The sequence below is a fragment of the Pimephales promelas genome, chromosome 3 (assembly GCF_988280905.1).
Source record: "Pimephales promelas chromosome 3, fPimPro1.hap1.1, whole genome shotgun sequence".
In the NCBI taxonomy this organism is placed as follows: Eukaryota; Metazoa; Chordata; class Actinopteri; order Cypriniformes; family Leuciscidae; genus Pimephales; species Pimephales promelas.
Window position 1 is genome coordinate 35,495,721 of NC_142771.1, and position 26,898 is coordinate 35,522,618.

Sequence of the window (26,898 nt, forward strand, 5' to 3'; positions counted from 1 at the left end):
TATATATTTTTGGAATTATATTTGATTGTTTCTTTTAATATAAAAATGTAATTTAAAATTTTAGCCCAACTTCAACTTTCGACTGTAAATTTTTTAAATTACATTTTAACAGAACATTTGGGTTTGTCCATATTTGACCCAATTTTGGGTTGAAACAACCCAGCATTTTTTAGAGTGTAGATGTTTTCTCCATAGAGGAATTGATTTTTAATAATTATTTATAAACCTGTAAAGAAACTCTACTATGAGCCCGATTGTTAATCGATGGCATGTGCTTATCTTGAAGCCATCAGTCCGCATTTTAAACCTGTTTTCTAGTTATATTTAACTGTGGAATTCCTGGTGAAAAACTACATTACCCATGATTCTGCAGAGAAATCTCCACCAATCAGAAAAGAAAACAGAATAATCTCCAATTGCTTAAATATTTGTATGCATATTTTTCACTAAACCGCAAATATGTTGTTTCTATACACTGTAAAAAAATGTTGGTTTAACTTAAAAAAGTAAGTAACCTGGTTGCCTTACAATTTTAAGTTGATTGAACTGGAAAAAGTGAGCTAATACAATGGAGATTGATTTAATCATCAGAAACTCAAAATAATAAGTTATCTCAACTAAATAAATTATTTAAGTTGATTTGACAAAAGAAAAAATGTTGTGATAACAAATCTTTAACATATTTTTTACAGTGTACATAACCAATATCTTAGTCAGTTTACTTATATTTATCTATAGTTTTCATTTGTCATTTGCAATGTTGGATTGTAATTCTGTCCTTTTTTTTTTTTTTTGCTTCAAATCCAAGTTTGTAATGTTGTGATTCACCTCGTAGCGGCACTGTACACAATTATATGATCAATAAGTTATGACAACATGGTTTTACATTGGTTTAAGTTAAGCAATTTTCAACTTTTATGTTTTACACAACAAATTTTGATCAGTTTAATGTAATTTAAGTTGAAATGACTTAAACATCCAAGTTGATTGTTCTTAAATATTCAAGGCAGCAACTTTTTTTTTATGCCGTGGTTGGTTTGGTTCGTGGCTTAAAACTCTTAAACAAAGAGTTTTTTTAATCCCCTTGGGAGAAATGAATGCAAAAATACTTTTGGAACCAGGACTGCTGAAAAAGTGGGCGGGTCATAGCACTTTATTAATGTGTCAAGCATTGATATTTTAGCGCCGTTAGCATTGACTGCTCCGGCTTTGTTGTCTTATGTTGAATCTGCATCAAGTGGTGTCCCAACACAGTACCAAAAGCGTTTGTTGTACAAAAGAAAAAAAAACTGTAGTTTTTCTCTATTTGTGTGTGTGCACAACAAAACAGCATCCAGGACCAAAACGTCCCATAAATAAAAAGTCAAAATGTCAGCATTTTGTGTTTTATGGTTGTATGTGTTTAAATGAGATGGTGTGTAATTTTGCATTTGTTGTGTAACATGAGGGACATTCAAAACGGCCGAGTTTGACTTCCTTTTTAGGGTTTTTCTTGTCCTCTTGTGTAAATAAGAGTTTGGTGTTTAATTTTGCTGTCAACTTTATTTGAAACAGATTTTGTTTTCTGATGCGGTCGAGCTGAAAGCTGAAGTGTATTGAATTGTGTCAAACTAATAAGGCCCGTTTTGTTTATGCCAAACTTTTTTTTTTTGTGCGTTTTAAAGTTTCGGGGCCTTTATTGGACACATTCTTGAGTTTCATATAAAGCATAAAGATGCATTGTGAACATGAAGACTGAGGCGTCTGTTCAGCTCTTCACATCTTCAGATCCTGGTCCGTGTGTGTGTGTGTGTGTGTGTGTGGTCAGGTGTGTTGGCAAGGCCAGCGGCCAGTTTAATTAAAAAGCGAGGCACATGTGTATCTTGTAGATCATCTGAAGCCGCCGTCACCTCGGCCACATTCTTCCCTCACGCCGCCTCTCTAAGCCCTTTTAAATGAACCACCTCATGGTTCGGAGCCGGCCGCAAGTATCTGAGGATTAACAGAACGACAGCCCAGATATCAAATACTGTATTGTGTGTGTGTGTGTGTGTGTGTGTGTGTATCAGAGAGTGGGACTAAAATTACGTTTTTGTTGTGCACACAGAAACATTTTGATAAATTACAACTGATTTTCTTAGGCCGTGTGTCCACCAAATCGTTTTTCCACGCGCCTGGCGTATGTTTTCAATTGTTTTTAATGGGAGCGCCGCGTTTTTTTACGCTGAAGCGCTGAGCGCCCAGCATTTTTTACAGGTCGCCGAGAGTTGAAAAATGTTCAACTTTAGTTAAAACGCAGCACTCATCACTGTCACTTTTTACCCACCCGTCCAATCACAGTGGAGGAGGGGCGGGACTAAACCACACTGACCAACTGTCACAACATTCTTTCTGTACAACGACTTCAACCAGCAGAGCTAACCGAACAAAATGGATGAAAAATTAGTTTTTAGTATGAAACAAATTATCTGCGAAATCAGTTACAAGTAAACCGTGCTGCGGATATTCTGTATCATAGCAACGAAACGTCTTAACGGAAAGAAGACGGCAGAGCGTCTAGCGTTTTCAGCTCCCTAAAAACGTTTTGGTGGACACACAGCCTTATGCTTTTAAAGGTGCACTGAATTTCCTTGAAATGCGCAGCATTACTCAATGTGTTGACGTAATTTCCACTGAAACAGGAAGGCAGGGCGGGACATATTGATCAGCTCCTCCCCTTTTTTAAAATAGCCAGTAGCGTTTTGTTTATATCGCAGCTCGGCATGAGCTGTTGAGCTTGGTAAAGCCGTAGTTTCCTCCGAATCTCTAACCTTTCCTCCACCTAACTCTCGTCTATATTGCTTTAAAATATTGCATTTTGTGTAGAATTCAAATGGGTCTGATACGTTTTGTGAACTCGCGCATATGACCCGTCGTGTCTCTGTACCGGAGCAGACTGTGTGCGCACTGTTCACGTAACACTAACGTGAAACCAGACTTCATTCACCCCAATGTAAAGCATATTTACACTATCTGAATCATTCCCTATCCCGTAAATAGTGTGCCATGTGCCATTCACTATGTAGAAAAATAATAAATGTGTGTACAAGTGACCAATTTCTGCCTCTGCTTCAGCGTCTACTTAGCCTATATTGAAGGGGCGGGGTGCTTTACATGCTAGAGAGCATTTGATTGGACAGAAAATCTGATGAGAAGCTGAAGTGCAGGGTGATGTCATCAAAATCATTGATCCATATTGGCGTAAGTCATAGACTGTACGCTTTTAATGATTATATCTTTCTAAATGGGAATTTTGTCATTGTTTTGGAGCACACTAGCTTATAGATTATAGCAGTAAGGTTATCATATTCATACTAAAAGCCAAAAAAGTTACATTTTGAGTTCATAGGGACATGGAAACAGGGAAGAACATTTTTAAGTTCCTATTGATGTCATAGGATTTTTTTGTTTTTGTAAAACTGGAGTAATGATGCTAAAAATTCAGCTTTGATCACAGGAATAAATTGCATTTTACAATATCTTCACATAGAAAGCAGTTATTTGTAATAATATTTCACAATTTTACAGTTTTTTTCTGTATTTGTTATCAGATAAATGCAGCCTTGGTGAGCAGAAGAAACTTCTTTTATAAAACTGTTTTATGATTCCCTAAACTTTTGAATGGGACTGCATGCAGTGGTATTTTAAAGACCCCATGAAAGCTTCAGGTACGATGACACCAAGAACCAATACTTGTAATGTAACACCAAGAACATTTTTAATTAAAAAAAGAGCCAGAGAACCAACTCTATACAGCCAAAACTGGTACGGGACTTGATAAAAAGTACTGCCCACAGAAGGATGTTGTTTAGTTCCTGATTTAAGTAAATGTTAACGGTGCTAAGTGTATATGTTTGCTTTACTCGTTCTAGCAACACCCTTCCAACTTCATAGTTGAACTTCACATGCTGGAGTCTCTGAAATACTGGCAGGAATTCAGAAACATCTTCTGCTGTCCACATGTGACGTCTGAATTACACAGTTTTACAGTTAAACTGTCATAGGCGCACGATTCCAGCCTCCATTCAGCTAAGGCCAACACTTGAACATCTAGTTAACTTGACATTCTGTATCTTTATCTTGTCCCTGATGCTATAGGGGATGGTTTAGCATTTCTATGAAGTAAATGTACACACCCAACCAATTAAACCTCATTAGGGCCCAAGCAAAAGGGTGAAGGCCCTATTGTTTTCCTTAGTAGTATTATTATTATTATTTATACGACTATTCGGGCACTTTTGGGGTCCTTAATGTGCTAGAAAACTCTTGAAACTTTGCACACAGGTCAGAACTGGCTGAAGATGGTGTATATACTGTATATATATATATATATATATATATATATATATAGCTGCGAGCAGTTATGAAGGGCCAAAGACGGTGGCACCGCCACCCCGATACCTTTAGGTAACTAAAGGAACCAGGGTTGCGGTGCCGCCGAATGGGCCCGGAATCGCTACTCGCAGCTATATTTTTCATTGAAGTTCTAATTGTTTCCCCCAAAATTGAACAATTTAGATTGTGTATGTTGTTCTTTGAAGATTAAAAATGTAGATTTGAAGAGCTCTTGTGGAACTGACAAAGTTTCTCCTGCGACATGTGCCGTGTGTTTTTGGGCTGCTGTGGTTGGACGTCCCTGGCTGCAGGTGGGCTGTTTGTTCTATTCAGATCTGGATTTGTTTCCTGAAGCCTTGTCATGTTATCACAGCCCACACACACCTGTTTGGCAGGACTGATGCTGTGTGTGTGTGTGTGTGTGTAATGTAATCACATGTTTAGAGACCCTGTTTTGTTCCTGAAGGACCCTTGTGTGTCCCACTGGATGAACTTTCATATCCACCCAATTTTTCCTGCTGAAATCTCTTTCTCATGCACAGGAATATAGTCGATAAGTTCATTAAGGCCTCAGGCTACATATCGACCACTCTGGGAAGAGGAAGTTGTCGTTTTTTTCTCGTAAAGCCGTCACTGCTGTTTCCCACACTGCTGTGTGTGTCTTGTGGGAGAATAAGTGAAATGTGGGGATTTACTGCTGATAATGACTGATGCGGTTCAACAAAACATATACACACACAAACTCAACAGCCCACGTCCTTCCCATACACACGAGACCCTGAGGCTGTAACTCGAATACAGTTTGGGTTTGGCTCATCAAATCAGGATATAGAACTTACACCTATTAATATGAATAGTGCAAACGATAGAAGAAATGTGCAGTGTGTTTGTTCGGTATGCATTGTCGCCTGCATTGTATCGTGTGTGTGCAGTGTGTAGCAGTGACTCTGTGCTTTCTTCAGCACTGCAACCTCCAGAACTCTCTTATTAACTTCCCCCATTACTGTGCTTAGTCATGCATACTACACAACTTTAAACACACACTGTCTGTGTTCAAAATGAAATGCTGGCGCACTACTTACTACATAGTGTGCGCTGTGCTGTACACACTGTATACTCCCCGAAATATTTTTTAATTTGTAGATGAAACTATGCGCTTTATGTTACAACGAATGTTTCAAGTCAAGTCAAGTCAAGTGTTGGGAAAGTTCACTTTCTACATGAATTAGTTCAAAGTTCAGTTCACAAATTTTTAAATGAACTAGTTCAGTTCATACTTCACAATTTTGAACTAAGTTCACGGTTCCCAAAAATGAACTAGATCATAGTTCTGTTTTTCCATATTTTGCTGCGAGCTATTTTTTATTTTATTTTTTTTATTATCGCCACAACCCATATACAACCACTACAGCAATTATTTTAATGGCGGGAAAAGTTTGCACAGAAATGTACGATTTTTACCATCACGACCTTGTCTTAAAACTGATCATACGAAACAACGCCTCCTCAATGCTTTGTCAACTACATGCTGCTTCTTGTCTTGGCGGCCGCGGTGTGACACTGGTGGCTTGTGTTGCCAGATTGGGTATTACGGCCTGTTTACGTGTGTTTTAGCCATAGACTGTAAAAAATATGGACATAGACTTTCTGAAGGACAGTTTTGAGGCTGTTTATGGGGGTATGGGTGGTGCCATATTGGGAAATCTTGGTAAATACAAAATACAAATGTTCAGAAAGGATACAGAGGTGGTACTGTATGATGTGTTGTGTCAGTTCATGGCCGAGACGTCAAATTCACTCGGCGCAGCCCGTTATCAGCTGTCAATCGAAGTTAACCACTCTTATTTGTCATACATTTTATATCTAAATATGATCTAAACTAACGCGTTAGAAAAGGGACTCGGAACCTATCGAAAAATACAATAAAAGTCCATGCGACCAACCTGTAAAAGCATGAATTTATGCTGTGAAAACAGACATTTTAACATTTGATCTATGGATATTTACTCCCTTTTGGGACCTCCCTCTAGTGGATTTTAGATGTATTGCAGTTTTTCGCACTTCCGGGTAGGCTTTATTTTTCAGATTAGAATGTTGCCGCTTGGTTTTAGCCGGGTTTTTAACGCGTTCACAGTAACGTTCTAATGTTCGTAATATATATTTAGCGCAGTTTAGAATACAGATTGTTTTAAAGCTGCCGTTGTGATAACAGAAAGTTGAGAGTAGCTGTCACATGATCAGGAAAGGTTTGGAAAAGTAATTTTTTATTGTAATTATTTTTGTCAAAATGTCATATTTTTGTAGTCTGATCAAAGTCAAGATCTAGATGAGGAAAAAATATTGTATATAAAGTATAAGGGCCCTATTTTAACGAACTAAGCTCATGGTCTAAAGCGCACGGCGCAAGCGCTCTTAGGGCGTCCGAATCCACTTTTGCTAGTTTAACGACGGAAAAATGGTCGGCGCTCCCGGTGCATGGTCTAAAAGTGTTAGTGTCTTAATGAGTAATGGGTGTGTTAACCAATCAGTTTCATCTCCCATTTCCTTTAAAAGCCAGTTGCGGATTCGCTATTTATATGACGGGATTTGCAAGCGGAAAATTTCCCATATCCCATTCCCTTTAAAAGCCATGGCGGATTCGCTATTTACATGACGGGATTTTCAAGCGGAAAAACTAAACGCAGCGAGGAAACGGATCTGCTCGCACACGAGGTTAAAGCTCAAGCAGACCATATATGTCAAAAGCCGGATTCCACCATATCTTTATGTACACAATAATAGTATTTTACATTGTAAGCCTTTCATTTTTCATATTCCCTGCGTCCATGTGTGTAATAAGCAGAGTGTATGCGCGTTGCATAGGTGCATATTACTAATTTGCCCTTTAAATAGCCCCTATCATAGCATTTGAAATGTTCCTATTTTTGTTTTAGGAGTTCCCAAAAACAGTTTAACGTGCTTGCAAGGATAAAAAACACTTTATTTGTCTTATAATATGCATTTATTTTTAACTGATTTGCTCACCGACTCCCAAATGATTCGTACAACGACTCATTTTTCCAAACCACTCCTTTGCGTGACGCTAATCGGCGGTGATTGGTCAGATGACAGACCCAGTCAGTTATTGTTTGTTAGCATAACGCATAAACATATTGATAAAGCACTGCAGTACTACAAGACGCTCTTCTTTATGACAACTCCAATAACAGCGACAAACATTTCACATATTTAAAAAAAAATTGACATTGGAGACCTAGAAGCTGCGCTGAGCGTAACATACACACACACACACAGATACACGCGCACACACATACTGCCTCGCGCCCCGACGCAACAAAACTGTTCAAAACCCATAAAAGCAACAATTATTAATAATACTTACAGGTTGTGATTCGAAGGAGGAAGCTGATCCATATACACTGGGTAAGTACGTTACTGAGCCCTCCTTCAGGAACAACCGCTTGCGAATCCACATTTGAATTCATTTATGTTTTTGAACTAACGTTATTCGTCAATAAAATGATGAGAACACAATCGGGCTATACTGTTGTGGTATCATTGCAAATATGAACTCTAACCACCGATTCTTCACATGCTCGTCCCTGGACAATGAAAACAAGTGGCTGAACCGTCTTTGCAATGTAGAAAACAGCGTCTTCTCGACATGATGCTATGATGAAGTATTTGAATGTAGGTAGACTTCAAGTTTACACTTCCGTCTGCGCTCGCAGTAACTGGGTGTGGCCAATATGTCTCTACGTCACTACGAACCAGCTAATGACTCGTTTCAAAAACAGTTCATTTCATAGACTCAGAGTCGACTCTCACTTTTGAAAGACAGTAACTCTATATACGGTGCACTTTCAGATATAAATCTTTGCAGGATGTTTTCATTCACTTAGAGCTATATTCCACACTACATGAACAGTCATTTTCAAAAATCCATGATAGGGGCTCTTTAAATAAATAAAAAAAATCTGTTGGTCTCCTCTATCTCACAGCTGTCTGTCTCCTCTCTCCTCTCTTATCTACAGCACTGTGACTTATCTCACACACACACACACACATACACACAAATGCCTGGACGCAGACCTCAGAGCCTTTAGTCTAATAAAGCCATCCCAGCCTCCATCATCATAATGAGAGTAATAACGGGGCTTTATCTGCGGATCTTCGCCGCACCTGCAGGTTATCTCATGGCTGGATTGGAGTTTACTGACAGCTATGACGCTCCCGAGGCCACTGCTCGCATGATCTTGCCAAATTCCTGTTACATTTCGGATAGGAGCGTACGTTGTGCTGCAAAGAGCGAAATTTCACCCTGTGATGCTCACAAAGGGCACTTTTACTGTGTCAAGGGCCATATGCTCAGAAAAGCAGACTTCCATACAGTTTCTGCATTTTGTGCTAGCATGTTGTGTGTGTAATATGCATTTTTATATACAGATTTAGCTGTAAACACACTTGACCTGTACTATATCACACAATGCAGTGCGCTTCCAGTTGTGATACATGAATCAGAAGTAATATCAGCACTGATTTTAAACATATCATTCAATCATTATTTTAAAAGGACTTCCAAATGTTATATACATTTTTAAAAAAAAGTACAAAAGTATAATTAGACACTAACTGAATAAATGAATGCTTCATGTGGCCTCCAGTTAACGTCTTATAATATTTTTATCTTTAATAATTAATTATGTAATCGAGTTAAAGGGTTAGTTCACCCAAAAATGAAAATTAAGTCATTAATTACTCACCCCCATGCTGTACCAACCCCGTAAGACCTTCGTTCATCTTCGGAACACAAATAAAGATATTTTTGATTGAATCTGAGAGCTGGATCACTTTTCCATAGACAGCCTGAGGGACTGCCTCTTGACGGCCCAGAAAGTCATTAAAAGAAAAGGTTTAAATATTCCATGTGCCTACAGCGGCTCAACTATAACTTTATCAAGCGACGAGACTACTTTTTGTGCGAAAAAAAACGTAAATAACGACTTTATTCGACTTTCCATTACTTCCTTATGGGCGCATGCGCGAGAACTGAGACGAGACCGTTCTTCTTCGACTACTTTTTGTTACCGGCTGCTCACCGCTTAGGAGTTTTACCGCCCCCTACCGTATAAGATGACGTACTGCTTGTAAACAGAACGTTTTGCGCCTCCGGCTATATCAGTACGTCATCTTATACGGTAGGGGGCGGTAAAACTCCTAAGCGGTGAGCAGCCGGTAACAAAAAGTAGTCGAAGAAGAACGGTCTCGTCTCAGTTCTCGCGCATGCGCCCATAAGGAAGTAATGGAAAGTCGAATAAAGTCGTTATTTACGTTTTTTTTTTCGCACAAAAAGTAGTCTCGTCGCTTGATAAAGTTATAGTTGAGCCACTGTAGGCACATGGAATATTTAAACCTTTTCTTTTAATGACTTTCTGGGCCGTCAAGAGGCAGTCCCTCAGGCTGTCTATGGAAAAGGGATCCAGCCCTCAGATTCAATCAAAAATATCTTTATTTGTGTTCCGAAGATGAACGAAGGTCTTACGGGGTTGGTACAGCATGGGGGTGAGTAATTAATGACTTAATTTTCATTTTTGGGTGAACTAACCCTTTAATAATAATAATAATAATAAGTTTCTTTATTTAAATGACATACTGAATTAGATATGCAACATAATGTGACAAGTAATTATTATTTTACATTATGTTACATGACAATACTTCATTAAATGAATAATACTATTTTTCATAATTTAAATGTTACTAAATGTATTATATGTTTGTTTTGCTTTTTTAATTATTTCGCAAACTGGATGCCGCATGCTTAATTAAACACAACCTAAATTATTTTTGAATTAATTCATCTTTAATTAATTCACAAAATAATTGATAGTTAATTATCATAGTTGTTATTGTTATAAATAATAATAATAATAACTGTCTTATTTTATTGTTTTTTGTAACACTTTAATTTAAGGTGACGTGATTACACTACATGTAAATTATGCATAATTACAAGTAATCGTAAACCAATCCCTAATGTAACTCTATAGTAAGTACATGTAGATGTAGTTAATTCATATTGCTGAGTACTTATGACGTAGTTGCATTTAAGTAGTATCAGAGCGTGCGTATGTGTGTGTTGTTCTGTGTCTAAATACGGCTTACATCTGGATTAGTGTCTTTCTCATGCGGGACGTCCCTCCACCCCACAATCCAGCAGCACACGTGTGTGTCGTTGTGTGTGAGTGCTTACAGCCACTTAAGAATGACGTCCCTGAGTGTTTCGGCGTTCATTCATGACAGCCTGCCGTGCGAATCTGACTGCTGGAGCACACACACACACACAGTGTCCGATACTCTTTCCTGGGTTGAGTTAAGCAGTGAAGTGAGGCATATCTGCCTTTATGTGTGGAGATATTCCTCCCACAGGACAATCGAGTTTCCTCTTTCATAGGTTAGCAGACTTCATAACCGTCCTCTAGTGTGTTTTGTTTGGGTATCAATTTGTCTCTAATGTTCCACCTAAAATTCCTTTAGAGGAGTAAAAATACACAAATGAGAGAATAGTGGGGTATAGAGTTGAAAAGTTGCTGCCTTCCGTTTTTAAAGACCTCCTGTGTGGAAAATCAGTTTTTAATATTGTTTATATGTCTATGTGGTGTTTTTAATATGCTTTAACACATTCATAAGTCGACAGCATTGCTGAGTGTTTATAAAACTGCAGTGAATTAAAGACAGTCTCAAACACACGGTTTGAAATCGCTGGTGTTTCTGACGTCATAAACGACCTTGTAACCAATCAGATCAACGAGTGATCGTCAACCAGTGGATCTCTGAGTGAGTGAGTGAGTGGAGGCGGGGCTCATTTGCATATTCATAGATCCGTGTATATTAAATAAAGCAAGGATGAAAAGATGAGTTTTAAGGGAGAAAAGGGAGACTACAGGGGGAAGTCATTTCAACTTAAATTACATTAAACTGACTAACATAAAAAAGTTGAAAATTGCTTTTGATAATTATTTTGATAAGTTAAAGCAATGTAAAAACATGTTTTTCATAATTTATTGATCATAATTTTTATAATAATACAGTAGAATTATACATGATAGCATCTCAGATCACTTTACTTTTGGATGATTTGATGAGAAAAGTTCATATTGAGAACTGAAGTTTGAGATCTTCTCTGAAACACTACTAAGGTCTTATTTCAGGAGAAACATCTGAGTAAAAGGAGACTTCTCAGTTTGATCTTAATGCTGTCTAGGAGAAACAACGGAGAAATGTAATAGATTTGATGAGATATTTATACTGGAACCTGAGAAATTATGGAATTTAAGAAGATTTAAGAAATTTGATGAGAATTTTGTTTTATTTTTATCCCATGTAGGGATCTCTGACTTTTGATTGAACACTTTGGAAGGGAATCATGTTGTTGAGATCTTTTCTGAAATTCTACTCTCGTATTTGCAGAAGAAACATTTGAGAAGTTGTTTGTATAATTTTTAAGTGATACTCCACTTTTTTTTGGGAAATAGGCTCATTTTACAACTCCCCACGAGTTAAACAGTTGAGTTTCACCATTTTCAAATACATTCAGACGATTTTTTTGATATTTAGAAGAATATCAGTAACCAGACCGTTTCTGGTCTCATTGACTTCCATAGTAGGAAAAAAAATATACTATGGAAGTCAATGAGACCAGAAACTGTCTGGGTTCTGATATTCTTCTAAATATCAGAAAATCGGCTGAATGGATTTGAAAACGGTAAAACTTAACTGTTTAACTCTGGGGGAGTGGTAAAATGAGCCTACTTCCAAAAAAAGTGGAGTATCCCTTTAGAGAAATAATGATCTTGATGAGATGTTTAAGTTCACTTTCAAATCTCTGATTTTGTTAGCAGACTTTGAATTTGGAAGTTTACTCTCAATTTAGTCTCATTTCTGTCTCAGAGAACCGATTGAGATGTTTTTTTAAAGAATCAATGCTGTATATAAAGAATCTGATGAGAAATGTTTGCAGACTGTGATCAGATTCAACAAGACTTTGCCTTTGTTGCTGTCCTATGGAGCAAAAAACATTGCTCTCCAAGTTGCTGCTAATTAAAAACAATTGACCTATTAAAGAGATTTCATTAGTGTTTTCCCTTTCCTTTTGGGTTTCTTGCATCATAAATCTGCAGATGCAGAGTAGATGAACCACAGCAAGGGACATTGTTGAAGTGTGACTATGTGTAGTGGCACATTGTGGGAGTGAACTCTGTGGGAACACTGGAGGTGTTTTGTGTATTTCCTTGTGTAAAACTCTGACATGGGAACGCAAAGTTGCGCTAACAAAGCGTGGCAACCCCTTACCGACTTCAGAGGCCTGGGGCGAAGATGGGGGAGGGCAGAAGTCAACTGACAAACACACAACCCCACCAATCACTGCAGCGAGGAGAACTGTAGGAGGCAAAGCTTCCCGAGTAACCGAAAGGCTCAAATAGAGTTGAACGTGGCCCGACATGTCGAGGTTTTCACTGCTAGCTCACTTCTGTATGACACTCTGTGGGAGAGTTGAGTAATTAGTAGTTTGTTAGTGTGTAAACATGAGGTGTAATGCTCTACTTTAAGTCCTCATCTTTGTCCTGTAGGTTTTTTATAATCTAGTCTGACTTCACTGTGTTTACTGAAGGCTCAGTCTCTCTGGAGGAACCTGAGGGGGATTGTGCTCAAGGCCGCAATCATGTTGTTTCTTCACAACGTTGTATTTGTGTTGTAATAAACTAAAATCCGTCAGGTCATTCAAAGTTCCCAGAAAGCAACATGTTGTTGGTCGAGATCCGGCCTATACGACAATTCACCATGACGTCACAACAATAATAGACGTTCTTCCGGTTTGCAAAAGCCGAAGCGTCCCTATGGCAACAATAGTAAATTGCATGGAGGGAGACACACCGCCGGCAGAAGCCTAATCTACATTTCAACAGTTGATTCAAAAACAGACGTGGTGGAAATTCGGACATAGTTAACATGATCATTAAAGCTTAGATTCTTTGATCTAGAGACGTGCACTCCCAACGCACTAGACCGCGGCGCGGGACTAGATCTGATGGCCGAGTGCGGGCGGTAATGCACTCTGTGTGTGCGGATTGCAGGAGAATAAAACGACTCCCGCAAACTAGAAATATCTATGAATAAAACAAATAAAAACTAATACATTTGTATTTATCTGTTGCAGAAAAGCAACAAGAACAACTAAAACAAAATAGAAATGACTTACATGGCAGAGTTTCTTTTTATAACGTGACTGCAGCGATGAGCGATGTAGCCAATCACAGACATACGTGTTGATTTATTGAACGCATTGGCCAATCAGAAGCATTTACGATGAAGAAGCATTTACTCACCGCTCAAAAGAAAGTAACATAGAAAGTAATAGAAATAACTAAGTTAGTTGAGAACGTCAGTTATATAACGACCCACGTATTAAAATGGTTGGGTTTAAATCGGGCTCAGGCTCATTAGAAGACGACGTCCACTCGCTTTAACCTCCTCACCCACAGGTTCTGCTGGATAGATTTACTTTTTTCTGAAGGAAATCGATAAAAAAAACCTACACCTTTTGCTGTATATCTGGTGGCGCAACCCCAAACACAACATATTTTCGCCATAGATTCAACTTTGATCAACAACAATGATTTTAACTGTGTAACTGTTCAGTTGCCGGCTGGATCTCTTCAGTTAGTCAATGGAAGCCGCTCGCGTTCTGCCACCCGGAAGTATCGCGGTGCCCTATTGTTTACAAACATTCTGAAATGCCCTATATCTGGTACACTTAGATTCCACATGCCGGATCTGGGCCGACACCATGTTGCTGTCTGGGTCACATGACTTTGGTGAAGATTTTGAGTACTAGAGTTGTCAGACTCAAAAGCATCATAAAACCAGATCAGATGGAGGACCTGCGCCTAGACACGCCCACAACGTATGATGATCTGGATATGGCCCGGATCCGGTGGGCGTGTCTAGGCGCAGGTCCTCCATCTGATCTGGATACGGGCCGGATCCGGCTGACTATATCATGCGTTGTGGGCGTGTCTAGGCGCAGGTCCTCCATCTGATCTGGATACGGGCCGGATCCGGCTGACTACATCATGCGTTGTGGGCGTGTCTAGGCGTAGGTCCTCCATCTGATCTGGATACGGCCCGGATCCGGCTGACTACATCATGCGTTGTAGTCATGTCTAGGCGCAGGTCCTCCATCTGATCTGGATACGGCCCGGATCCGGCTGACTACATCATGCGTTGTAGTCATGTCTAGGCGCAGGTCCTCCATCTGATCTGGATACGGCCCGGATCCGGCTGACTACATCATGCGTTGTGGGCGTGTCTAGGCGTAGGTCCTCCATCTGATCTGGATACGGCCCGGATCCGGCTGACTACATCATGCGTTGTGGGCGTGTCTAGGCGCAGGTCCTCCATCTGATCTGGATACGGCCCGGATCCGGCTGACTACATCATGCGTTGTAGTCATGTCTAGGCGCAGGTCCTCCATCTGATCTGGATACGGCCCGGATCCGGCTGACTACATCATGCGTTGTGGGCGTGTCTAGGCGCAGGTCCTCCATCTGATCTGGATACGGCCCGGATCCGGCTGACTACATCATGCGTTGTGGGCGTGTCTAGGCGTAGGTCCTCCATCTGATCTGGATACGGCCCGGATCCGGCTGACTACATCATGCGTTGTAGTCATGTCTAGGCGCAGGTCCTCCATCTGATCTGGATACGGCCCGGATCCGGCTGACTACATCATGCGTTGTGGGCGTGTCTAGGCGTAGGTCCTCCATCTGATCTGGATACGGCCCGGATCCGGCTGACTACATCATGCGTTGTAGTCATGTCTAGGCGCAGGTCCTCCATCTGATCTGGATACGGCCCGGATCCGGCTGACTACATCATGCGTTGTGGGCGTGTCTAGGCGCAGGTCCTCCATCTGATCTGGATACGGCCCGGATCCGGCTGACTACATCATGCGTTGTAGTCATGTCTAGGCGCAGGTCCTCCATCTGATCTGGATACGGCCCGGATCCGGCTGACTACATCATGCGTTGTGGGCGTGTCTAGGCGTAGGTCCTCCATCTGATCTGGATACGGCCCGGATCCGGCTGACTACATCATGCGTTGTGGGCGTGTCTAGGCGCAGGTCCTCCATCTGATCTGGATACGGCCCGGATCCGGCTGACTACATCATGCGTTGTAGTCATGTCTAGGCGCAGGTCCTCCATCTGATCTGGATACGGCCCGGATCCGGCTGACTACATCATGCGTTGTGGGCGTGTCTAGGCTTGGGTCCTCCGTCTGATCTGGATATGGCCCGGATCCGGCTGACTACATCATGCGTTGTGGGCGTGTCTAGGCGCAGGTCCTCCATCTGATCTGGATACGGCCCGGATCTTGCTGACTACATCAAGCGTTGTAGTCGTGTCTAGGCGCAGGTCCTTCATCTGGTCTGGATACGGCCCGGATCCGGCTGACTACATCATGCGTTGTGGCCGTGTCTAGGCGCAGGTCCTCCATCTGATCTGGATACGGCCCGGATCCGGCTGACTACATCATGCGTTGTGGCCGTGTCTAGGCGCAGGTCCTCCATCTGATCTGGATACGGCCCGGATCCGGCTGACTACATCATGCGTTGTAGACGTGTCTAGGCGCAGGTCCTCCATTTGATCTGGATCCGGCCCGGATCCGGCTGACTACATCATGCGTTGTAGACGTGTCTAGGCGCAGGTCCTCCATTTGATCTGGATCCGGCCCGGATCCGGCTGACTATATCATGCGTTGTAGTCGTGTCTAGGCGCAGGTCCTCCATTTGATCTGGATCCGGCCCGGATCCGGCTGACTACATCATGCGTTGTGGGCGTGTCTAGGCGCAGGTCCTCCATCTGATCTGGATACGGCCCGGATCCGGCTGACTACATCATGCGTTGTAGACGTGTCTAGGCGCAGGTCCTCCATTTGATCTGGATCCGGCCCGGATCCGGCTGACTATATCATGCGTTGTAGTCGTGTCTAGGCGCAGGTCCTCCATTTGATCTGGATCCGGCCCGGATCCGGCTGACTACATCATGCGTTGTGGGCGTGTCTAGGCGCAGGTCCTTCATCTGGTCTGGATACGGCCCAGATCCGGCTGACTACATCATGCGTTGTGGTCGTATCTAGGCGCAGGTCCTCCATTTGATCTGGATACGGCCCGGATCCGGCTGACTACATCATGCGTTGTGGGCGTGTCTATGCGCAGGTTCACCATCTGATCTGGATACGGCCCGGATCCGGCTGACTACATCATGGGTTGTGGGCGTGTCTAGGCGCAGGTCCTTCATCTGGTCTGGATACGGCCCGGATCTGGCTGACTACAGTAAACCTTGGGATAAACAGAGAGACTAATATTAGCGTAGATGCCATTCTTCTTATGATGTAACGAGTACATCAGGTGTTATAGGAAGTGTTCCCAGTTTCGGCTGACCTAATTTATGCAGCCTATTAATCATTTAACTAATCTGAATAAGACTTTTTCTGCAAAAAGTGCAGTGTATTATCTTTAAGCTTCTGTAATATATATATATATATATATATATGAAGAGTTCAGATGCAAAAGCCTCTAAATGCCATTTGAAATTTTCTTCTAAAATGACCATTTTTATCAAGCTTGTATATTTAAGTTCAGTAACTTCACTTAAATGACATTTAATAGGTAATTATCATTGCCATTTAGGTGAAATTACTGAACTTAAATATACAAGCTTGATAAAAATGATCATTCTAGAAGAAAATTTCAAATGGCACTTAGAGGCTTTTGCATCTGAACTCTTCATATATATATATATATATATATATATATATTTTATCATTTACATCATTATTAAATTGGTACTAGCATTTACTTCCTTTAATACAAACCATGACTAGGACTGTCCAAAGCATTCATGAATTGCAATATATACAGTACAGTAGCCTATATTTAACCCTTCTGTTGAAAAGTTTGCCATCAGTAAGATTATTAAGATTTTAATCTTTTTTGGTACTTTTCACATTTTTATTTATTTATTTTTTAAGCTCTTGGTCACACACACTGCATAATCATTGTATGGAAATGAGCAGCTTGGAAATTCTTCCAAAAAACTGGATGAAAACCATGTATTGAGAGTAAATGTTGACTAAATGTTTACGTTTTATTGGAATACTTGTGGCAGCTCGTGGTAATTTGTGGTGCACAGGAGCCTGAAGTGATCAGCCCCGTCCCACGCTGTGAGGTGTTTGATGTGGCTCCGATTCGAAACACACCCCGCTCCCAGCAGCATGTGACTCAAAATAGATGCTCATGCTCTCGTTGTGACCCCATTACCCATCCATGCCTAGGGCGTCAGCGCGCCGAGACGTGAATGTGGCTTTGTATGCATGACATACGTTCAGATTCCAGTCCGAGGTCAAGCGGCCAGACTGAAACTACACCGATCTGCTGTTTTCCGATCAATGAAGTAGATTGTTGAAGAGCTGACGTGGGTTTCTGTGTTGACGTGACTATATTTTGCTGCCTATCCTGCCATCAAGTGGTCAGAGGACACAGTTGATATTTTTGCCACGGCTCACATCATAACTGCAGTGTCTTCAGTGTCACATGAAATTCAGAAATAATTGTAAAATGATGATTTGATGCTCAAGAAACATTTTTATCGATGTTGAAAACAGTTGTGCTGCTTCATATATTCTGTGGGATCTGTGATGCATTTTACTCTGGATTATTTGACGAATATAAAGTTTAAAAGATCAGCATTTATTTGATATAGAAATTTGTTGTGACATTATAAATGACTTTATTGTCACAATTGACCAATTTAATGCATCAATGCCAAATAAAAGGTATTCATTTAATTTGAAACAATTCCAACTGACCTCAAACTTTTGAATGCTGGTCTATATATATGAAGAGTTCAGATGCAAAAGCCTCTAAATGCCATTTGAAATTTTCATCTTTAATGATAATTTTTATCAAACTTGTATATTTAAGTTCAGTAATTTCACTTAAATAATAACTAATAGGTAATTATCATTGCCATTTAAGTGAAATAACTGAACTTAAATATACAAGTTTGATAAAAATTATCATTAAAGATGAAAATTTCAAATGGCATTTAGAGGCTTTTGCATCTGAACTCTTCATATATATATATATATATATATATATATATATATATATATATATATATATATATAATAAGATGTTTGCACTGTGATAAATATGGTACTGTAGTAAATATCTGTGTTTATTTGATCCGCAGGACTCTGATGCCACTGTTTGATCCAGACTCTGGACTACTTATTGTGGCTGGAAATGTACGTAACCAGTTATTAACATATTTTTTGATAACTAATTTTTTATATTAAATATTAATATCATTATGAATCATGTTTTCTCAGGGTGAGAGTGTGATTGACTGTTTTGAGGTGAACACCAGCGAACCCTTCCTGTCTCAAGGTAACACACATGTTTTTTTCTTGATTCTCCTCCATTCTTTTTCCATGTTTCCTGAAGCTGATCCCTCTGTGTTGCTTTGTTGCTCTCAGTGAGTCACTGTTTGACGGACGCGTCGACCCGTGGCGTGGCTCTCGTGCCAAAGCTGGCTGTGGATGTGGGCAGCTGTGAGGTTTTACGGCTGATGCAGCTCACGGACAGCTTCATTGTGCCCATCAGTTACCAGGTGCCTCGCAAGGTGAGGACTAACACACTGTTGTTGACCCTAAATACACACAACCGACAGGGCAAACGTTCCTAATGGCCTAGACCAATTATGACGTGTAAGCTGACAACAGTTGTGGAAATCTGAATTTTCGATGAAAATAATTTTTAAATGCGTGAGAGAAGCTTTTAATGTCTCCCTGTGGTGTTCTGCCAAAATAAAAGTTCTAAAGTTTAATGTTTGAAGGCAAATAAATGAAGACAACTACAAATATTAGTTTTGTAATTTTACTGAATCCTTTTTTTAACGTTACAACATTCATTTTACTCTAAAATAACATTATTATTATTTAATTTTTTAAAACACTTTAATAGCAGAAGTAAAACTTTATTAATTTAATATGACAATGTGGCGAGCAGGACGAGGCCGAGGGCCGTGTGTGGCTTATGTGTGGCGGCAGTCGTCCGTGAGGGGCTCCCGTCACACATAATAAAACAAAACATCAAATAAAATAGTCCAGGCCTGGTCCACTCTCATCCTTCACTGTTGTCGCTCCTCCGTGAGCGATACGAGACTGTTTTGCTCATCAATCACGCCACCGGCCTCCTCCGTTCTCTTGTCCTGTTCGCCAAAGACAATTTTATCATTTAAATACTAATAAAATAAACTATTATGAAAATAACTATTATTATTATTATTATTATATACTTGTGTTTTTTATTTTACAGTACTATAGTAATATATGTTTATTAGTTTATATATTTTTAGTTTAATTACATTTTAAACAAAATGTTAAACATTTTTAATCATAAAATAAACTAATAACAATAATAATATATTTATATACTAATATACTAACGTTTTTACAGTACAATTGTAATATTGCAATAGTAATTTAAAATTTTTAAATTTAAAAACATTATAAAATAAATAATAATAATTATTATTATATTCTTGTTTTTACAGTACAATAGCATTATTACAAAAGCAACATTTTTTTTATTAATTTACTTTTTGTAATTTAATTTTAATTAATTTTTTATTGTAAAATAAAGCAATAGTATTATTGCAATAGTAATATATTTATTTATTAATTTGTTTAATGTTTATAATTTCATTTCATTTTAAATTACATTTAAAAAAATATTAGTAGTATTAGTATTGCTTGTTTTACTGTACAATAGTATTATTGTAATAATCAGAAATGTATTTAATTTTTATAATTTAATTTTAAATGTTAATTACTTGTTTTTACAGTACAATAGTTTTATTGCAATAGTAATATATTCTTTTATTAATTTGTTTAAATTTATAGTTTAAAAAATAATAGCACAACAATAATAATTATCATTTTTTACAATAATTCGACAAAATCTGATGTTTTAGACATTGTGTGTTTTGTGCGTCTCAGGCAGGACAGGACTTCCATGCGGACCTGTATCCGGACACTGTGGGTCACACCGCGTCCATGACGGCAGACGAGTGGTGGAAAGGAGAGAACAAACAGGTCTGTTCGAAAACCAATGAGAATTGATTAGTTGGCATTGGATTTCTTACGGATAAGGGAACAGAATAAAAAAAATGCTATTTTAACTATTTAAGATGTAAATATCACTTCTCTGTGACAGGTGGAGCGAGTCAGTCTTAACCCGAGCAAGAGGCCAAAGCCCAGCGCTCCTTCGGCTCAGAAGACGCCAGCGAAGGATCTGAGCCGTGACAAGAGCAAAGAGGTTAGTGGAAGTAGCGTCAGGGCAAACGCTTGCTCCACAGAATGGATGTGACGTCTCTCTGTGTGTTTCTCAGGAGACCTCGACCTCCAGCAGTCCCCTCAGCACCCCCAGCAGCAGTGCCGTCCCGTCCCGCTCCCCGTCCTCCACCAGCGGCCTGTCGTCCGGCTTCATGCCGAGCCCGAGCCCCAGTCAGAGCTCCCGCGCCATCCAGAACATGCTCGGTCAGTCCTGGACCGGCTCCGTTAGTCTGTTACTCTACGTTATACATTAACTTTCGCCAACCGGACAAACAGAAACTGTTTTCTATGTGAATATATTGTAAAATGTGATCAAAGCATCATTACTCCAGTCTTCAGTGTCACATGATCATTCAGAAATCATTCAAATTTTCTGATCAATTGAATGCATTCCTGCTGAATAAAAGCATTCATTTCTTTCAAACTTTCTCCCCAAACTTGTGAACAGTAGTATTAAATATTGTCATGCTTTTAGCTGTGTAAATGCCCAACTCTATTAGTAAATAGCTTGTGATTTGCAGGCCCGAGTTCGAAGTTTCGTCACATCCAGGGGGCCGTCTTGCACCGGGACACGCACATCACCAACCTGCGCGGGCTTCATCTGACCACACCAGGGGAGTGTGACGGCTTCTGTGCCAACGGGCAGCGTGTGGCGGTGCCTCTCGCCATCGCAGGAGGGCAGATCGCTGTGTTCGAGGTGCAGTACTCTATTCAGAGCTTGTTCCCCAAATCTCAGATTGATTTACATTAGCTTACTGTCGTCTTCTGCAGCTGTCCCAGCCTGGAAAACTGCCCGACACCGCTCTGCCCACCATCCAGAACACCGTCAGTGTGGCGGACTTCTGCTGGGACCCCTTCGACACACACAGGCTGGTTGTGGGTGAGTTCTCCATGCTGATCCTGGATGCTGATTGGTCAATACAGACTGGCAGACATGAGGTTACCGGCAGGAGGTGGACTGGTATTTCTAATATAAAAAAATCCTAAATACTTGATATTAAATTAAATATGAAGTAAAACATATTACTGTGTAGTACGTTTATATTATTAGATTACAATTAGATTACATAGCTCTTTCAAATTTAATATTTATTTATTTTCTGGTTTATTTGATTGTCTGTATGAGCAAAAAAACGTAATATAAACTTTATAATAGCATACAATGATTTCAGGACATGGGGAATTATGTAAACATGAATTTAGTAGAATGGGGTTATGTCTCTTATTAAAAGTTATTATATCGTTTATATTTTATATTTATTCAGTTTACATATCAGTGACTATGTTTTAATGAAAGCATTTTTAGTGTATTTGTGTTTTTACTTAATTGTACAACTTCTTGTTATTAGTACTTTTATTTACATCTTCATGTATTCCTTTAGATGTTGAAATCCAAAGTGTTTTACAGGAGGAAGTATATGAATCATTGATATTTTAGTATTATTTATTTTATTCATATTTTGAACTTAAAATATTAAAAAATGCATTAATTTTAGTTATTTTTTTTAGCAATGTTACTGTTTAGATTTTAACAGATTTTTTTTAATAATTTATATTTCCAGTTAGTAATTGTAGTGCTTCAAATTAAACTTTCAAAACTTCAAATTTCAGTAGTTTTGCTTAAAGTTTTTCATCTAATACTTATATATCATTTCATCATTAATTCAATTTTTATCAGTTCGCCTCCAAGTCAAAAGAAAATTTAGTTTGTTGCAAATTAATTGTTTAAAGGACAGCTGTGTCTCCTGGCATTTCATCAAAAGAAACCAAATTACACTCAGTCTGAACACTGAAATCTGAATGTCAGCATTGCTCTCTCTCTCTCTCTCTCTCTCTCTCTCTCTCTCTCTCTCTCTCTCTCTCTCTCTCTCTCTCTCTCTCTCTCTCTCAAAGCTGGTGATGATGCCAAGATCCGCGTGTGGCAGATTCCCAAAGGAGGCCTGACGGAAACCCTGACTGAGCCGGAGTGTGTTCTGCGGGGTAAGAAACTTGCGGGACATGTGACCTCTGAACTGTAATAGCAGTGATTCTGTAGTGTTTAATTGACATGCTCTTTGACCAATGGCAGGACACACTGAGAAGATCTACTCCGTCAAGTTCCACCCGCTCGCGTCCGGCCTGCTGGCTTCCTCCTCATACGACCTCACTGTACGACTGTGGAAACTGGAGACAGGAGAAGAAGTCAAGCGACTCACTGGACATCAGGACCAGGTCTGTCTGTCTGTCTATATTTCTGTCTGTGTATCTATCTATATTTATCTGTCTATATTCTGCCTGTCTTTCTGTCTCTCTGTCTGCCTGTCTGTCTATATTCAGTCTGTCTATTTTCTGTCTGTTTGTCTATATTTATGTCTATCTATCATCTGTCTATCTATCTATCTATCTATCTATTAGGGGTGGCACGGTACATGAAAAAACACCCGAACCTTTCGGTTCGCTCGTCTCGGTTCGGAGCGTCTGTGCGTCTCACGGTTCGACGCATGCGCAATGTAGCCTCGTGCCCGTATGTCACGTTTGTTTTCTTTTCGCACGACATAAGCTTGTTCAACTTGGACCGGCGCTGCACAGAGCGACCGGTGAATAACATCAAACTAGAGCGGGAACGACGGCTCCGTCACTCACTTTCGCGGTATTTGATGTCATTACCGATCGCTCTGTATGCCGGTTAAAACAATCCAGTAAAAGTGGAGTATGGAGCGCTGCAGGTCATGGCACGCGGAGAAATGGCAAGTGGGAGAGATGAGGGAGTTGGAGGAAGCGCGAGCGTCCTATAAGTCTATGGTATAAGTCTGGTGTGTGGGAACATTTTGGATTTCATGTTATGATATTTTAATATAACGTTACAGTGGCACTTTATGTTTAGATGAGAGCTCCAGTCATATGTTTCGAAATCCTGCACTTTAATTTTAAGTGAAAAAAGGTACCCTCACTTTTTGGGAATAGAAGCATTGTTTATACTGTTTTTTGTGTTGAGGTTGAACTTATGTTTCACTTTATGTTTATGGCCTTTGCTATTGCTATAGCCTAATTATAGGCAATGAGGTATTCATGTATATTAACTTGTTATTCATAAAAGACAGTGTAGTTCCTCTTTTTTCTTTTAAAAGATAGAATTTTTGTAAGAGCTACAAAAGTTGTCAGTTGATAAATGCAAGTTAATTTCTTTGTGTAAATAAGATTTGTGTGATAAAAATGCTCAAGTTCTTGTAGAGATAGTGATACACATTCTCCTTTTTTTTTCAAAATAAATGAAAAGCATGTCAATGTCTTCTCTCTTGCTGTATCAAAATCTCACCTAGCTTTCCTCTGAGATAGTCCCAAAATGTGCTTAAAGTCAAAGAGTCAAATTCAGTTTGTGCATGATTGCATGAATTCTATCTATCTATCTATCTATCTATCTATCTATCTATCTATCTATCTACTGTATCTATCTATCTATCTATCTGTCTATCTTTCTATCTATCTGTCTGTCTCTATCAATTCAATTCAATTCAATTCAATTCAATTCAAATTGCTTTATTGGCATGACTGTACATATTACAATATTGCCAAAGCTTGTAACACATAGCATAGTGAAGACATCAATAAAAACAAAGTATTATAACAACTTAAATTGAAATGTACAAATTAAATTAATTGCAAAAAATAACAGTGTAACAGATTATAAATTCTATGAACGTTTGATACCACAGTGTTTTAACATACATATATACACACATACACACATTACTGAGGGTCACTGTGGTGGACATTAGGGAGACACACTGAGGTCACACATTCACACACATTCACTATCATGTCTATCTGTCTGTCTAACATATGTCTGTCTGTCTGTCTGTCTATCTATCTATCTATCTATCTATCTATCTATCTATCTATCTATCTATCTATCTATCTATCTATCTATCTATCTATCTATCTATCTATCTATCTATCTAATGTCTATTTGAGGATGATTTTGTAGCCATCAAGGTAACTCGCTATGTTTTTTCTCAGATATTTGGCATGGCTTGGAGTCCAGATGGGAAACTGCTGGCCACTGTGTGCAAGGATGGAAAAGTGCGTTTATATGACCCACGCAAGTCCACAGCGCCCATCCAGGTTAGTTTAGCATCAACTAAATGTTATCAATCTTCAAAAGCAAAAGAAATCGTTTGTTTGTGACCAAGTTTTCCCATCTTCATCCCTGCAGGAGGGCCCGGGACCTGAGGGCCATAGAGGGGCCCGTGTAGTATGGGTCTGTGACGGCAAGTACCTGATGGTTTCAGGATTCGACAGGTGCAGTCTAACACACATTTAGTCATAATACAATAGAACTGGTACTGTCAGTGTCTGTCTGGCTCTAAAGAGTTTGAATGGCTTGTTCCCTTCACAGTCGCAGTGAAAGACAGCTGTACCTGTTCTCCGCTGAGTCCTTGGCATCCGGGGCTGTGGCTTCTGCACCTGCGGACGTGTCTCCCTCGACCCTCATCCCGTTCTATGATCCAGACACCAGCGTCCTCATCCTCACTGGGAAGGTGCGCAAGTGTTTGTCCATTAAAAATGTCCACTAACTTACAGTGACAACCAGATTAGTCCAACAATGTGTTTGTTGATCGTTTGGTCTTCCAGGGCGACACGCGTGTTTATATATACGAGATTGTCCCCGAAGCGCCATACTTCATGGAATGTAGTAGTTTTAATTCCTCTGAACCACACAAGGTATGTTGTTGTAGTATTGTTGTTGTAATATTCCTCTTGCCATCTGGTTATTAGTGATATTATTGCTGTAGTACCGTTGATGTTTTTAGTATCGTTACAAATGTTTTACCGTATCGGGACAGGGGTTGTGTTTCCTGCCGAAAACTGAATGTGATGTTTGTGATGTGGAAGTGGCTCGAGCCGTACGGCTGGGCAAGACCACCATCGAACCCGTGGCCTTCAGAGTGCCCCGTGTCAGAGTAAGAGACCCTCACACCCACACAACACAACACTGACCTCTAGTGGGCATTTGGAGAATACATAGACTAAGATTATAGAGTAGACATATATTTTCATATTTATTAAATAGTCTGAAAACTAAAAATCATTATTTTAATTGCTATTATGTCTATATAAACTTTAGCTTGGGCATATCTGAGCTTTTTCTCAGCTTTATATCGCAGTGTTTCTCGTGCTAAATGACGGATCTGGGTCCACAGAAAGAGTTTTTCCAGGACGATGTTTTCCCTGAGACCGCAGTGTGGTGGGAGTCATCTCTGAGTGCTGATGCCTGGCTCTCTGGATCCAACGGACAGCAGCGCAAAATCAGCCTGAGGCCTAAAGACATGATGCCCGGTACAGCTCAACATCAACAAACACAAATTAAAGAATAATGCCTTTCCAAAACTGATATAAAAAGCCGAATACTACACCACAGTCTTTAAAATACCCTTCATTATGTCCTGGTTTCAGTGAGTGAAGCTCCGAAAGAGGCTCCTGTGAGGAAGTACCTGCCCTCCTCTGTCTATCTGGAGGAGAAAACTGATGAACAGAAGAAAGAAGAGGTGTCTCTATCTATCTATCTATCTATCTATCTATCTGTCTGTCTGTCTGTCTATCTATCTATCTATCTATCTATCTATCTATCTATCTATCTATCTATCTATCTATCTGTCTCTATCATGTCTATCTGTCTGTCTAACATCTGTCTGTCTATCTGTCTTTCTGTCTGTCTATCTACCTATCTGTCTGTCTGTCTGTTTGTCTGTCTACCTATCTATCCATCTATCTATCTGTCTCTATCATGTCTATCTATCTGTCTGTCTGTCTGTCTGTCTGTCTATCTATCTATCTATCTATCTATCTATCTATCTATCTATCTATCTATCTATCTATCTATCCATCTATCTATCTATCTGTCTGTCTGTCTGTCTCTATCATGTCTATCTGTCTGTCTGTCTGTCTCTATCATGTCTGTCTGTCTATCTATCTATCTGTCTATCTATCTATCTATCTATCTATCTATCTATCTATCTATCTATCTATCTATCTATCTATCTATCTATCTATCTATCTATCTATCTATCTACCAATCTATCTATGTATCTATCTGTCTGTCTGTCT

At 39.7% G+C, this 26,898-nt stretch overlaps 1 protein-coding gene across 1 annotated transcript in view; it reads left to right on the forward strand.

The window, feature by feature from the left end:
* The window catches only part of coro7 (coronin 7), a 177,068-nt gene that overhangs the window by 148,463 nt on the left and 1,707 nt on the right, over positions 1-26,898 (forward strand). The window contains exons 10-26 of the mRNA XM_039686393.2: positions 18,669-18,723; positions 18,808-18,865; positions 18,955-19,100; positions 20,479-20,574; positions 20,696-20,797; positions 20,871-21,018; positions 21,336-21,511; positions 21,586-21,694; positions 22,708-22,794; positions 22,883-23,025; positions 24,811-24,915; positions 25,007-25,092; positions 25,190-25,331; positions 25,426-25,515; positions 25,638-25,754; positions 25,995-26,130; positions 26,248-26,339. Of these exons, the coding sequence (XP_039542327.2) occupies positions 18,669-18,723; positions 18,808-18,865; positions 18,955-19,100; positions 20,479-20,574; positions 20,696-20,797; positions 20,871-21,018; positions 21,336-21,511; positions 21,586-21,694; positions 22,708-22,794; positions 22,883-23,025; positions 24,811-24,915; positions 25,007-25,092; positions 25,190-25,331; positions 25,426-25,515; positions 25,638-25,754; positions 25,995-26,130; positions 26,248-26,339 (1,888 nt within the window). The remainder of the gene's footprint in view (positions 1-18,668; positions 18,724-18,807; positions 18,866-18,954; positions 19,101-20,478; positions 20,575-20,695; positions 20,798-20,870; positions 21,019-21,335; positions 21,512-21,585; positions 21,695-22,707; positions 22,795-22,882; positions 23,026-24,810; positions 24,916-25,006; positions 25,093-25,189; positions 25,332-25,425; positions 25,516-25,637; positions 25,755-25,994; positions 26,131-26,247; positions 26,340-26,898) is intronic.